A 16,287-nucleotide genomic window follows, 5' to 3' on the forward strand; every position below is an offset into this window, starting at 1 on the left:
TCAGAGAAACATTTGCCAGGGATGTGGGGAGGGACCTTTGGGCAAGAGAGAAGATATTCTCTAAGATGTAGCATGTTTATGAACTTTAAAAAATGCTTTTACTTTGTTAGTATAAGTATTAAGCCCTGAGAGTCTACCTTAACATTCAGAGGTTTCTGTCTCGGCAACGTTACTGAAATTTTACAAAGCAGACCAGCTGGTTGATATTCTAAAATGTTTATATGTCAAGTATTTATTTTTCCCTTTCACAGACTAAATCTCATTTTTATTACAATAACTTCAACCTCCTAACCTTCCCCTATTCCTCCTTACCTCCTCATCAGCAGCTACCTAAATATGTCTTCTCTAACCCCACTTTTTCCCAGCCTTGGCCTGACCCCTCCCAAATAAGGAAGCATTTTCTGTCTTGAAGGGCACATAATGAATCCTGTGCCTCTGGTCACTTGGGAAATTTGTCAAGGACTAACTGTGGATGTTTACTTAGAAATATTATATGGTAATGTCCTTCAATCCTTCTGTCTTAATTAGGGAACTGTGTGCTTGTTTCTGTTTGTCTTTTGTCTTCATCTATTCTGTAATGATGTACTTTTTCCAGTGCCCCATTTTTTCACATCACTGCCACAAACATCTTTTGTTTACCTACATATCATCCAACAAGCTCAGGGATGCCGTCTGTATCTTCCCCATGAGGAGACTATGCCCAGAGTACTTGTGAATTGTTCCAGGACCTGCATTAAGTGAACAATTAGAATTTAGATCCGTGTATTCTGACTCCAAAGCTATTGCCCTTTTCCACAATACTGGAATGGAGTTTATACTCTTGAGGGCTAAATAATTCCAACTACATTTGTGTAGCTTCTGATAGGCCTACAAAAGTGCCCTATGCAGAGTGTATAACTGGTAGGTAGTTGACTGGAAAACTTCTATTACTTGTCTTTGATGTATGCAACATTGATTTGAAGAAATAAAGGTATTGTTTAAAAAATACAACTATGTGTAAGCATCCTCAATTAAGCAAGTCTAATGCAAACTGAAAATGGATGGTAGTTGTAGTAAAGCCAACTCAGAGGTAGCCCTAAAAGACTATGATGAGGAGACGGGCTCCCAATGGACAGAGCTTGAACATTACACTGACCAGCAATCAGACACTGAGGAGTGTAGAAGAAGGCCAGAAAATGAAAATAAGTTTCTCTAGAAGTCTTAGGTAGGTAGGTAGGTAGGTAGGTAGATAGATAGGTAGATAGATATCTTAGATAGTTCAAGCATTAAAATGATTTTGAATGGGAACTAAGTGGCAAAGAAACTGATAATGGGATCGTAGTGTTCACTTTTAGGACTTTAGTTTGAATCTCTCCCAGTAAAGAAGCTGGATAGATTGAAGGCCTTGGAAATGGATCACTGAACCTCTCACTTCCAGGTCAACAGAGCCACATAGGTGTGTTGGCAATTATCCTGAAGACTATTCAGTAGTCTGTGTGAAGTAAATTAATGACCATGGTCTTCTGAGACATGATCATGGTCCACATTTTCAAAAGCACTCTCCCAAAGCAAAATCATAGCAAATTTAAAAGCAGTAAATAAACCACAGATGGAGATATTGTGCTCTGTCCTAAAGTGTTGCCTACTGAAAAATGTAAAGATGCTTTTGCCATTGTGCCAGGCACTCAGCTAAACATTTATTGAGTCCCCCATATTGAGGAAGACATAGAAAATAAAAATGAATTTTCTGCCTTGACAGTGCACATTATCTGTTTGGGGAAAGAATAATTCTATTAAATGTTGAAAAGAATCAATGCAAACAATTTATCTTAATGTTGAATAGATACTGGAGAAGTTGTGGGATAATTGGAAGATAGACCTAGTTAATCAAAGATAGCTCTGGGAGGGCATACATGTAGAATTTCATTCAGCTCTATACATCTATGCACACTGGTTATGAAAGCTGGACTCTTGGGCAGAGGGAAGTCCTTTCTCTATATGGGAAAGGGTACCCCATACAATTTTGGGCTAAACCAGGCCTAGAGGAGCTGTCCTGTCTTTGAATAATTACTGGATTAATGATCCCTAATAACCAACCAGTTCCATTGCCTATAGGTCATGTTGACTCTAAAATCTTCCTCATGTTTAATGTATTCTGAAATACACAGTTTGCTCTGAGTCTGGTCTATGATAGGCTGTATTAGAACTTGGCTATAGATGCTGCTTGATGGATACAAAGGGACCTGGATTCTCCTGAGCCATCACCACTTAATAAGCAAAAGAGAGGGTCAGAGAAACCAGCTTTTGCTCTTTTTTTTTTAATGTGTATTTATTTTTGAGAGAAAGCGTGAGCAAGGGAAGGCTGGAGAGAGGGGTGGGCTGGCAGATGGAGGATCCAAAGCAGGCTCTGCACTGACTGCAGCGAGGCCAATGCGGGGCTCAAACTCACAAACTGTGAGATCATGACCTGAGCCGAAGCAGGGAGCCCAATGCAGGGCTCGAACTCACGAACTCTGAGATATGACCTAAGCCAAAGTTGGATGCTCAATTGACTGAGCTACCCAGGTGCCCCAAGAAACCAGCTTTTGGATATGTTAAGTTTTAAGGTCTCATTCAAACACATGCACACACTTACATGGGCATAAGTAGACACACAACTCTATTTCTCTAGCACTGTGTTCCTTAACCATTTGGATAAAATCATGTAACATCTTTATGTAAATGAATAAATTTGTAGTGCATCCATAAAGAAGAGAGAGAAAGAATGCTTGTGCCCTTTAAATGCGATAATATAAACACTTCTTTATATTGTGTATTGATTTATTGTGAACTCAGTGGGTAATTTGTGTATCTAAAGCTGTGGCTGCTGGTTCCCAGATGGCTCCCAATGCCTGCCATACGATAGGGGAGTGATGACTCCCTAGTTTCTTAGGGGTATGTTCCCCATTTGGCTGTAACGAACTCAATTTACAGTTTGGTAGGAATACTAAATTCAAGTAAATTAAAATAAAGAGTTGTGTTTCCTAATTATTCTATCAAAAGAGCATGCAGCTTTGAAAGAACTCTCAGTTGTTGATATGTTGGACTCTTTTCCAAAGCCATGAGTCAGCTCCCTGTGCCATGCTTTCAAGTCTCCTGTTTGGGGTCACCTTTACCAGTCTCACCCAGGGCCCAGGAAAAGTGTCGTCTTTATATACTTCTGCTCCTTTGTCCGGATTACTTCCCCTGCAGTGGCTTTGACGCTGGCATGGAAGCCAGCAGGCCCGCTTTCTCCTGATGTGTTGTAGCTGTTTAAATCTCATTTTTTTTCTTCCCTCTGTTGCTTTCATTAAGGTGGTTGGGGATAGGTCAGAATCAACGTTTTGAATTAGAAATGCTGATATGATCCCAGAAGGAATGTTACAGTGGTGATAGTTGACAAAGAGGAGGACCATAAAGTATCACCTGGATGAAATACCTAGCTGCAACACTATCTCCAGGACACACACACACCATCGTCCCTGTGTGCAGACAGGCGCTGCTGATATATTAGAGTGTGCTGGCCATTTTGTTTACGATAACCAGGAAAGGAAAAATGAGCCCCTATTTCAGTGTGTTCATCCATAGATGATGACACGGTAGATTCTCCTTGCAGGTAGACCAAGAGAGTTCAGTTAATCACCATTTATCATTCAAGGGACTCAAGTCTCTTGCAGATGCATTGGAGCCCTGGAGACGGAAACATACTCATTGGGTAGCAATGCTTTTCTCTTCTCCCGTTCCAACTAATGTAATAAACTGAAGTCCCGGCATCAGAGTGATGTGTGCTGGCTTTTAGAATCCCAATACTTTAGCATGTACATGATCACTCCGCAGAACTAGATAAATTTTCAGAAAGAAATGTCATATCATTATAATTTTAATAACTTTACAACTTCGCTCCATCTCTTCCATTACCAGACTATTTCTAGCTACCATCATCTTTTGCCAGAAGCCTCTAATTTATTTCTCTGTATCCTTGGCTGCCTACCTTCAAACAGTGCTCTGTTGAATTGATTTTAGTATCTAAACCACCCTTAATGGATCCGAGATAGATTAGTTCATACATACATCGGGTGAATTTTTTTATGTATGTTGTCTTATTAGAAATCTGTTCTATATTCCAGGTAATAGTTGAATGAACAGGTACAGGCTCCCCATTTGACACTCCCACTGATATTTATGTTATTCTGACCATGTAAATATAAACTATAGATCAAAAACTGAAAACAAAACAAAACAAAAAACATGGCTACCCTTAAATTGTGCAAGCTTCGATAATAGGGGTCAACAAACTTTTCCTGTAAAGGGCCAGGGACTAAATATTTTAGGCTTCTGGGCCACAAGATCTCTGTTGCAACTATTCAACCCTGCTGTTGTAGTGCAAAAACAGCCACAGACATTTTGTAAGTGAATGAACACAGCTATATCTGCCAATACAACTTTGTTTACATAAACAGGCAACAGCCAGATCTGGCCCACTATTTGTTGATCTCTCTTTCAGCCCAATCTGTCTCCTGTAACTTTTGCATGCCCATTCTCCAAAGCATCATTAAAACATGCAATAATCTGTATTGTATTTTCTGATAATCCAGAATATGAAATCTCTCAGTTCTGAAACATGCATACATTTTTCCCCCATCTAGAAAATGGGGTAGGATTTAGAGTAGGAACTCATCAATGCAAGTGACTGAGGATGCCTTACTTATTGAACCAGAAATTTTTGTTGACGTTTATTATTCACATAGGTCCATTCGCCTTGAAGCTATAATGTTAACTCAGTCTGTCACTTAAAAGACAAATAAATAATAAAACACTTTGGAGAATCACAAAAGGTTTCCTTACAGCCACAGAGTAGGTCTTGAAAGGTTACTACTGGCTGCTTATTTGTCTCTTTTCTGTAGAGGAGCTGCTGTTCATCGTTGGGCTGGAATATCTAGTTTGGGGAGAGGAGTTTCTCCTTGGCAGTCCACTCAAAAGTGATCATCCATCTTTATGGAAACTGACTAAAATTACCTAGTCTGGAATGAAGAGTCAAGGGACGAAATTGGAATTGGAACTTTCAGCTAATGTTGTTGTGCTGGGAGATATACTGGGACACTTTGTTAGGGGCTAGTTAAAAGAGAAGGTGGTTACCAAGACCAGACAGGGAAAATAACACAGGGCATGTATTCTGGACCTGCCACTCTGTGGTCATGTGAGCTTGCAGTTCCAATTTTACACTTGTAAAAGGACGTTCGAGTACAACAAGGAGTAGGGAGAGAGTCCAAGTATTCAAAGATGCTCAAAGCTCACCCTGTGCTTTGAGGGCTAAATCACAATTTTGGACCAAATATGTGAGAATTCTCATGTGTGTACACACAAGCATGCACTTATATACACGTGCATTGTGTGTGTGTGTGTGTGTGTGTGTGTGTGTGAGAGAGAGAGAGAGAGAGAGAGAAAGCATTGTGTGTATGTATATATGCATACATACCTCAAAGAAGGAGTACTGTGAGGAATAAAGTAGACCCATATATAAAAATGTTTGTAGAATAGTTTCTGTGATGCCGCACATGCTTTATAGATAGATGTTTCTTGTGTGAAGTTTTGTCCTCCCTAGTGCAGTTTCTCAATGGTGACACTTTGATATTAGAGGCCAGATAATTCTTTCTTGGGTATTGTTGGATATTTATCAGCATTCCTGGCCTATATCCACTAGATGCCAGTCGCACCTCCCATTCCCAGATGTGACCACCAAAAATGTCTTCAGACATTGCACAATGTCCCTGGGCACAAAATCCGTTGAATCCACTGGCCTAGTGGAACCAAGACATAAGGAAGTGGTTCCCAGACTTCAGCAAGTATCTGAATTACCTTGAGAGCTTGTGATAATACACATTGCTGGGCTCCACTTCAGGGTTTCTGATTCAGAGGGTCTGGCGTTAGATCCAAGAATTTGTATTTCTTTTTTTTTTTTAACTTTTTTTTTTAACGTTCATTTATTTTTGAGACAGAGAGAGACAGAGCATGAACGGGGGAGGGTTAGAGAGAGGGAGACACAGAATCTGAAACAGGCTCCAGGCTCTGAGCTGTCAGCACAGAGCCCGACGCGGGGCTTGAACTCACTGACCGCGAGATCATGACCTGAGCCGAAGTCGGCCGCTCAACCGACTGAGCCACCCAGGCGCCCCAAGAATTTGTATTTCTAACAAGTTCCCAGGTGATGCTGATGCTTGCTGGTCCCAGGATCACACTTTGTAAGTATATAAGTAAGATGTAAGATGTTCTAGGTGATTTGAAATGTGTTTTTTTTCTTTATTTTGAGGATTATAGGCTGTTACTCTGAGCCCAAAACCTAGGATCTCTTTATTAAAGCCATTGGGGGGCACCTGGGTGACTCAGTTGGTTGAGCATCCGATTTCAGCTTATTAGGTCATGATCTCTCGGTTCATGACCTCGAGCCCCTCGTCAGGCTCTGTGCTGAGAGCTCAGAGCCCGGAGCCTGCTTCGGATTCTGTGTCTACCTCTGTCTCTGCCCCTCCCCTGCTCATGCTCTCTCTCTCTCAAAAATGAATAAACTTAAAAAAAAAAATTTAAAGCCTTTGGGTAGTTCTTCACAGCTGCGGTAGAGATTTGGGGGTAAGACAAGGCACTTATAGGAGATATTCAGCCTGTACTGGGTTGTAGTCATCACTGCCCTGCCAGCTGTTGCCTGAATCTTGTCAGAAGACTGTTTCTGGTCCAGGTGCAGCACTGGGGCTTCTACTGAAATGAACTTTAATTTTTTGCTTTGTGGTCAGACTTAACTACCAAACAAGGTAGGATGACATTAGGTCTGTGGATTAGAAGTGAGCATTCAGAGTAGATTTGAAGGACATGGTGACTCAGGATGCCATTTGCGACCCGTGACGTTAGAGCTGTGGCTCTGACTTGCATCTTATTTACTTGCACTGGCTGTCTTGTCCTTCCTTGACTGCCCCCATTCAGGTCAGAGTTCCTGTTGTCCTGAGCTGTCATCTGTGCTTGCTCTTATTTTATTTTATTATTTTTTTTTTCTTTCTTTGCTTGGAGTTAGAGATGGAGCTGTCTTGAGCTATTTATCAGTCTTATCTCTCTTGGCCCTCTGTTAGTAATTCAGTCTGTGGATCTAATCCACTTTAATTGATTGACCTGGCACAACCAGACATCAGTTGCAACAACAGTAGAAGCACAGCTGCAGGTGGAAAGGTGGATGCAGTTTTTCTGGGTGGGTGCAAAGGTCATTGAGACCTGTGCAGATTTAGGAAAATAGGATTTGTTTCCAAGCCATGTAACATAAATTTTCTAGGAACAGTCAGTACAGATTGTGGAGTTGATGATCTTGAGTGGGAAACAGGCATTTTAAATAGAGTGGTATCCTGTAAGGTGTGTGCAAAAGCCTCTAACTCATTCATCATCTGTCATACTATTTCTCTGTCACCCAGTTATCCCCACCATCTTCACTCCCCACCATTGACATCATTTTTATACCATCCTTTGAAGAACACTTGAGAATTTGACAATATTTTATTCATTTATCTTAAATTCCATTTAACACAGGTGTTCATGTTGTGTCTTGTATTGTTCTCATTTCTTTTGTACAGAGAGTTGAATGACCCGCTCAAGATGACCTGGACAACAAGATGTGGAGCCTGAATGGGCTCAGGTCTTCTGATTCTAAATACAAAGTATTCTGAAAACCAGAGCAGACTTTTTTCTTCTCCCTTCCCCTTACTGTCACAGCCACCTCACCCAAGTTCCTCAAGGCAAGGGGACTGGGATGATAGTGAAAGTCCAAACCATCTCCAAGCTCCACAGCTGAAGTCTTGTCAGCTTGGGTAATTCCTGATGGGCTTAGACTTCTTGAGGGAGAGACCTGGTCTCTTACTTCTCTTGAATCCTTCAATAGTACATGGCTCTGCACACAGGAAGTACACACTCCCTACTTATTAGCTGACAACTATCTTGGGTCTAGAACCTGAACACTGTGATTGAAAGAATGGCCTGATGATCTTCACTGGAAGATAGTGATTAGCTATGAAAAGAGTCCATACTGTGTTCTCCTAAACACAAGGGTGTTTTATCCTAGAGAACTTCAGTAAAATTCTCCCTCAGCCAAAATTATCTGATGAGTCAAAACAATACCTTATCTTTTTGTTTTTTATTGATTGCTTATATAAAGCACAGCGAGACTATATATTTTGATTAAGATTTATTGCAAAAAAATGTGAATATGGATGACCAACTCTTTTCATTATCATATACTATTCAAACCTGTTTAGCCTCCCAAGTTATAAAAACTTATCAGCACAATTTTTTTTCTACCAAAGCCACACATTCTACTTCATTATCCATTCATTCACTTATCCATTAACCTAACATTCACCGAGCACCTGTTAATGTCCCTATATTTGCAATACCCATAGTTAGGTTAGGTATACGGGTTAGATAGGTTAAGCAAACATAAAGTTATGATATGTAATGTATACACTGTCTTATTATATAAATAACTCAATTGCAGCATGTAATACATGTGCCTGAAACATAATATGGTAGAAAATACATGGGTTTTAAAGTCAGACCTGAATTCAAATCTTAAATGTATCTCCTACTGGTTGTGTGAATCCCCTATTCTCTGAATCGTCATCTTTTTCACCAAAAAAATCTGGAGGGTAATTGTGAGAATTCAAAAATTATTCTATTAAAAACTACTTGCCAAGCACCTACTCTGTTCTTTGAAGTAGTTTGGATGATCCTACAGTAACAAGCAGATTCAATATTTGGTGGCATAAAGCAGTCAAGCTTTGTTTCTTGTTTTCCATGTCCATTGCAAGTTGGCTTGTTGCCATCCTCACTCAATGGCCCAGGCTGAAAAAGAGGCCACGGCCAGGAATTTGCTGGATGCAGTGGTTGAGAACCATGGGAGAACTCTGGTGGGTCTCACACCAGCAGTTTAATGGGTGGCTCGGAAGTGACACCTAATTTATTCATCAACACTGTTCTCTTGGCCCTCCATATCCCAAGGGGAACTAGAAATTCTCTCTTACTATGAGCCCATAATGGGAGAAACTAGAAGAATGTAATAAACACTGCCACTGATTTATTTACAGTGACCCAAACTTTGGAATGGGTGTGCCAGACCTGACCTGTCAGTGTCTGGCCCCAAGAAGGATCACATACCTGTTGTTCTTCCTGTATTATTGCCTAGCCCTGAACTCACAGATTCTGTAGGAAGCCTAGAAGTCAAGATATTCAGAACTTCCTTTGCACATCTGTTGGGCATACATTTGAGAGTTCCAGTTCTGTTTCTGTCAGCTGCAATTTTCTAAAATAGTGATGGTGCATTCTGCCTTCCCTGGGGGCACTCTGGAATGAATGAAGAGACTGCCTTCAGGGAGGTCTTTATTCCTGAGGATTTGTCTTGCCCCTGTGCATCTCGGCTTCTAAAATATGACCTTGGTGTTGGTAGTATCTTATGGGTCACCTTCACAGCAATAACTATAATGTGGCTGATGGAAGATTAGAAAGCTGGAGCCAGACTAATTTGAGGAACCAGGTGGGCTCGTAAACAGTCATTATTGATGAAGAATGACTTACTGGCTATTTAAAGACAGCTGTTTTCTTGTGCTGTTCAGTCTTGGTTTTGTGGGTTTTTTTCTTTAATAGACTTTTTTTTTTATTGCACTTGAGGATTCTTTGGTAATGTCTTTTGATTTACCACTTGTCTGTGTTTTTAATATCAAGGAAAAACATACATTGAACTGATTGCCTTTGGTAGCAACTTTAGTGGTGATGGGCATGGAGTTATTAAAATTTATAGTCATGCTGTTTTGTAGCTACACTTTGCTTGTCTTGAAAGGGCTCATAAAAGGCACCAAGGAATGTGAAGAGAGAGCAACTACCAAATTGTGACAGGAAAACAGTGGTGCAAATTTTTTTTTGATGTTCTGTTTGCTAAAATTTACATTTATTTTGATAATATTTCTGATGACACTCTTGCCAAACTAGCCAGTCCTTAGCTCATGCCACCACTTTCAACTATACTAATGAGGGGAAAGAAAGGGACAAGATGACTGACATTTATTGAAGTCTTAAAGTATGCACAGCCACGTGCTAGCATTTCCCACATGTGTGTTCTCCTAAAATCCTCACAAAAAGCATCAAAGGTAGCAATTCGTTGTTCCCTTCCTCCACAGATCCCTTTATAGCAGGGAAATTAGAAGTTAAATAACCTGCCCAAGGTCATATAGCTTTCAGAACCAGAGAGAGGTATTATTTGAACCATGCTATGCTAAAACCATGTTTATCCTATTGAACCAGTTAATTTCTCTGGTGCTCACAGGGTGTTGCATGTGGTCAAATGTTTAGATTTTTTTCCTTCTCATGATCTCGTTTATCCCTTATATTTGAATGATATTTTCCTTCTTATAAAGTGGTATATTAATGATTATAATTATATCATTTTAGCCTTATAACGGTCCTAGGAAGCCTGGAAAACTCGTTTCCTGTCCCCGTAATACATTATTAAGAAATGGGTTCAGAAAAATTAAGTAACTTGCCCAAAGGTCAGTCAGGGCTGTTTCCAAAGCCAATGATTTTATCCCTCAAATGTTCTCTGGACACATGAGCCAGCAGAGTTTATCTTCATGGCAGCTGAGCGTGATGGATTCAACCATCGACAACTGTATGGGCACTTGCCACAAGACTTATAATGAACTGAGACAAAGCAGTTAGCCACAGATTATAAAGCCACTGTGGTCCCATGACAAATGACAAGGAGGTTGCAGTAATGAAATCTTATTACTGCAAGTAAAGAGACCACATCTGAGGTCTAGCACAGCCACATTTACCACCGTGGGGAAACACAATGAAACATTTGGGTATAAGGGTCTCCATTGACATTGGCAGTAGAGCTAGCAGGATTAAGACGATCTCTCCGAAGCAGTGATTGCAGTGGCAAATGTGTGGCGCCTCAGATAAGGACCAAATATTTATTCTGGCAGAGATTAAATCTTTTTTTCCCCTGAATCTATTATGGATCTTGCAGAAAATCTGCCCAAGAATATATCTCGCTGATCAGCCAACTCACTCAGCCAGAACTGTACTTTGCCACTGTTGTTGCTGAAAAGCAGCAGAATGCTGGTTTAAAGGTCTCCTCTCTCTGCTTAAAACTGTTCTCCATCCATGATTAATTAGTGACTCAGAGGTGAATTGAATCACCAGCAGTCCTTTCCATGTATCCAGGATTTATATAGTGGTTTCTCATTGAAGAACCGTGGTGCAATAAACAGCCCGCATTTGCGGGGTGGGCAGAGGAGTAATGGCATCTGCAGTCATGGTTTCTTAACTCCTCCAGTTCTCTCATTCTGATAAACAGGTTATGACTGAGGTTACTATAGCCCTGCTTATTTAGGTATAAGGATGAGTAGGTTCTAACACACACAAACCCCCTTAGAAATGAAGACCAACGCTTTAGGGGAATACAGAAAAATCATATTATCTTTTCAGAATTCCTAGAGAATTAAGGAGAAAGAATAAAGTGGATCATAGCATTATTAATTATGGGCATGGAACATGCAAAAAGAAAACCTTATCATCAGTTTCATTTATCCATTGTAATGCTAGGTACTTCATTTAGTACTGGAGATGTAGAAGTAGAAAAAAAAAACCAGAGAACATAGTGTCACAATAAACAGGGATTTGCGAACTCATAAGTGCATTTAGTCCCCATTTGAGGAGGCACCTTTTCTCAGAGTACAGAACATGGGAATTGCAGACATCATTTTACATTGCAAGCTGTGCTATCAGGGCACAAAAGAAATAATGATGTCCGCCCTGTATCACAGCATCCCTGCATGCTGAAAGCAGCCTTTCGTAACTTAGGCTCCTACTTTCTAAAATCAAGACTCCTGGAGGGCACCTGGGTGGCTCAGTCGGTTAAGTGTCTGACTTCAACTCAGGTCATCATCTCACAGTTGGTGATTTTGAGCCCCGCATCAGGCTGTGTACTGACACCACAGAGCATGGAGCCTGCCTCAGATACTGTGTCTCCCTCTCTTTCTGCCCCTCCCTTCCTCTCAAAAATAAATAAACATTAAAAAAATTTTATTTTAAAAAAGACTGCTGGGTACCTGTCGATTCTTTTATCAGGAATAAGATGTGTTCACATACTAAAGGAAAATTGGCAAGATGAAGAAAGCCTGTCTTTTGAAAAAATAAGTGAAGTGTACCAAACTATATGGAACCCAGTGCCTAAAATCTCAGCAGAAGTCTTAATTTATTGACTTTAAGCATACCAAGTGCTTAATAAATACTGTATTTATGTAATGAATTAATGAATGAACCCAATTACTAAATCTGAGATTCTGTGAAATCTTTCCTACATCTTGTTTATGTGGATTCTGGACTCCCCCCCCCCATATCTTTTTCTCATCCTTTGTCCCCTCCTTCTCTTCTTCCTGATCCTCCTCCTCCCCCCTTTCCTCTTCCACCTCCTCCTTTTTATTCTCCTTTTAATTCTTGAATAAGGAAATAGAGAATAATGAAGACTATGTGAACAAATACAATGGCAGGGTTACCACTAAATTTTATTGTCCTTGAACGTCCAACCTATTGCTTAGCTAGTAGGTCAGACAACTAGAGAAATGGAAAAAGGTGTCTCCCTCTCTCCTTGCCCATCCATCCTGACATCCCACATGCTACGATACCCTTCTACAAGGTTGAAATATGTGATCAGTAGGGTTACTTCCATTTTGTGTCTCATTGTGAATTCCAATACCAACCCTTAGTTATAATAAATTACTGGAGGAGAAGAAAGAGCAGGAGTTTTATTCACATTGTTTATGTTCGCCGCCTCCACCTTCACCATAATCCTCACGTTCATTGCCATAGTGTCACTCTTCTGGAATTCATTGTGTTCCCCCCACCAGAAGTCTTTTTGGGGGGCCATTGAGGTTCTCTTCTGCTATGTAGCATAAAACTATAGGACTGAAGATGACACCCTTCTTTGGATGAACCTTAGGAATAGGGTTGCAAGTGTGGAAAGAGTTTCAGTCACCTGACCCTGAAAAGTCAAGCTCAGTTTCACTGGCCTCTACTGAGGGTACATGTTCTATGTGTTTTAGACCTAAAAAAAAAAAGTATCATCAGGTGCTGACCTATAATGCTAACCCTTCTGCCATTGCTTTCTAACCATTCAATGTGCACTTTCCCTTGGGCTTGATCCCCTCCCACGATGCACAAGCATGCTTATATTTCCTCCCTAATCCTTAATCTAAACTGAGGTGATCTAGAGTCCACTGTCTAATTACCTCTCTTAGAAAACAGGTTTCATTCATCTCACAGAAATCAACTTTGCAGTGTCACTACACAGTTGTTAGGTAGTTCTCTGGTTCCAGCTTTGATACCTGTTGAGAGCAATCAAATGATGTAACCTGTACAGTGCAGCCTGTGAGAGCAATTTGGGTGGCTTTATACCATTGGTTTTTATGTTCAGGATGAAAGCCCATGGAGAAATGTGGGATACTATTGTTAACTTCATGCTGACAGCTCCCTCTGGGTACCTACAGATTTATTGTTAGTTGGAGGATCAACTTTAAAGGGAGAAAACCTTATGGTTGGTGATAACTATGCCTTTTGTGTTTCTTTATCACAGGAACAGGGGAAAATTGGAGTTGTCTTCAATATTGGCACAGTTGACATCTCCATCAAAGAGGAGAGAACCCCTGTAAATGATGGTAAATACCACGTGGTGCGCTTCACCAGGAACGGCGGCAATGCCACACTTCAGGTGGACAACTGGCCAGTGAATGAGCATTATCCCACAGGTACATGCTTTACTGTCAATGACCACATACCATCTTTTGCTCTCCCATTCTTACTCTAAGTGTTGATTTCTCATAACTGTCACCAAATCATGAAACACTGGATATTAAGCACACATTCATGTGTGTTTGTTTGTTTGTTTTTGTATGAGAAGATAAGGTATTCCTGTAGGGCTTGGTTCAGTGTAGGGAGCTTCTGGAGACTTACTAACTGTGCACTGAACACTGTATGTTAACCTGAGGAATACTGCCTGACTGGCTCATACTAAAGATGGTTACTGTAGGTTTTCCAGGGCATTGCAAATGATGACCAATGGAGGGAAGGGGTGCCTTCTCTATCAGGAGCTATTGTTGATAATCACAGGATAATCAGTTTGAGATCTGGACTCTGTGGTGGCATTTAGTCAGATGAAGTTGAAGATACAGATGGTCAGAGATTTCATAAACACTGTAAAATGAAGTTTACTAAACTTAGAATGATGACCATCAAGTCAGGGTAATAATGAGAGAAAAACTAAGAGTGGAGTTTCATTCATCTGGTTGACTTGGCCAATTTTTTCTTTCATTTACACTAAACCTTCCTTGATAATTCAGAGAGTGGTCCTAGTAGGCATTTTAACAGCAAGCATACTGGTGTGGGAGGGAGAGGGGTTAATCATGTGTTTAAATTTTATGGTCAAGGAGCATTTGCCAACAAACTCCCAGAGCCAGATGGCCAAATCAAGGGCAAAGGGAGGAAAGGTCGCTTTCTTTTAAAGAGATCATTCAAATGATCCATTAGCTTTCCCTCTCATCTCTCACTTCTCCCAGGAAAAGCGCCCTCAGTTCTGATCGTAAAAGTTCCAGGAGTAGAAGGGAAAATACTGTGGTGAAGGGCCTTTGTTCCACAATTGTATCATCACCTGGATGCAAGAGAATAGCTCAGAATACTGAATTTTTCACTAGTGTGGGCATGATGCTATGTTTTACTCTGTCTCCTACACTTCAAACTCTACCCCATAATTCTCTCACTGCCATCCTGTCAATTAGTGGAGTGAGCACAGAGGAAGGAAACCCAAAACACACTTCCAGAAGTTTAAGAGCTTCGGAGCTAATAATTATCACACTTTGGAGATATGCATCAAGTAAATTTACCTATTTGTGGCCCAAGAATTTTGAATGACTTGAGGGCTGTGATTGTTTTCATGCCCAATTCAGGATTCATTTTTTTTTAAAAACCAATCAGAAGTAATTGTGCTACTGTTTCCCATTCCATAGCCAGAGTCTTCCTATGTTTTAAGAATCATGAGAGCATCTACAAACAGCATACAAGACTCCCAAGTTATTGAAATAAAAAGCCTCACCGACCCATTTATCTTCCATGTCAGTCTCCGTACAATAGCCAGCTCAGCCTTTACTGGGAGTCTCTTGTCATACCCTTAGCACTTGTTAGATTAAGGCACAAAAATGACCTCATGCATTTATCTTTGAGCCTTTGAAGAGAGCCAGAAGTGTTAGCAGCTACTATGAATTCTTATCATCATCCAAATTTGCTAGACACTAAGAGACCTGATTTTTAAATGTTTTGTGGTTAAACTCTGGGGGATGGGTGGTCAGGGGAATCAAAATAGCCTGAGATCTTAAAAGCTGCTCATTTGCTCAATGGAAACATCGCTCTTTCTCCATGCATGTTATCATTGGCCCCACTGTAGTGCTATAGGATTTGTTGTGTTTCTATTAGGAATTTCAAAGATTTCTAAATTTATATTAGCCACTTGCCCTGAGCCAGTATGGAACCCAGAAGTTTGCTGAAGACTCTTTAATGGCCATTTCATAACCACAGATATGTAAGAAAACCAGTGACCCTTGCTGTGTGCCTATCTCTTTGTATCTTTAGTTCCAAATTATGGGTTGCTTACTATGTTTTCAAAACAGAATAAACCTTTCTTTAATGTCATTGCTTACCACTGAAAACAATTGTTACTGGTAATCCTTGGTAACTGTTATTTAGTAATAATAAGTATTATTATTACAGAGCATGATACAGTATGGCAGTTATAAGTATGGGCTTTGGAGTCAAGTGGCTGGAGTTGGTCAGCTGTTAGTCTAAGGCAGGCTAGATTAATATTTTGAAATGCCATAAGCACTGAAATATTTAGTGCCTCTCCCCACATGTAATTCAAAATACAACAACACTGTACCATAAAGTAAGTGTGTAAGAATTTCTAACACATGATTTTTCTTCTCTGTCATGTTATGCTTTAAAAATACATTCTTTCTCCCCACATTCTCATTTTTTACTATTTTGTTTGGTTCTCTAAGTGTGTATTTTTCCTATTTGTGGATCCAGCTTCCTACCGGTAACCTTGGGCAAGTTATTTAACCTCCCAACCTCTGTTAACTAGTCTGTAAAATGGGATTATGGTAATACTTTCCAGGGCTAACATGAAGATTGAGTTGAATACATGTAAAATGTTCAACCTAATAC

The 16,287-nt window shown here is 40.3% G+C and overlaps 1 protein-coding gene across 32 annotated transcripts in view; it reads left to right on the plus strand.

Annotated features, from left to right (window-relative positions):
* Window positions 1-16,287, plus strand: part of NRXN3 (neurexin 3) — a 1,568,410-nt gene that overhangs the window by 1,366,784 nt on the left and 185,339 nt on the right. For all 32 annotated transcript variants that reach the window (XR_006293453.1, XR_006293454.1, XR_006293455.1 and 29 more), the window contains one exon: window positions 13,652-13,823. Coding sequence is in view for 29 of the 32 variants with exons in the window: in XM_043556739.1 (XP_043412674.1) it covers window positions 13,652-13,823 (172 nt within the window). In the remaining 3 variants the exon portion in view is untranslated. The remainder of the gene's footprint in view (window positions 1-13,651; window positions 13,824-16,287) is intronic.

The sequence above is a fragment of the Prionailurus bengalensis genome, chromosome B3, assembly GCF_016509475.1.
Source record: "Prionailurus bengalensis isolate Pbe53 chromosome B3, Fcat_Pben_1.1_paternal_pri, whole genome shotgun sequence".
NCBI lineage: Eukaryota > Metazoa > Chordata > Mammalia > Carnivora > Felidae > Prionailurus > Prionailurus bengalensis.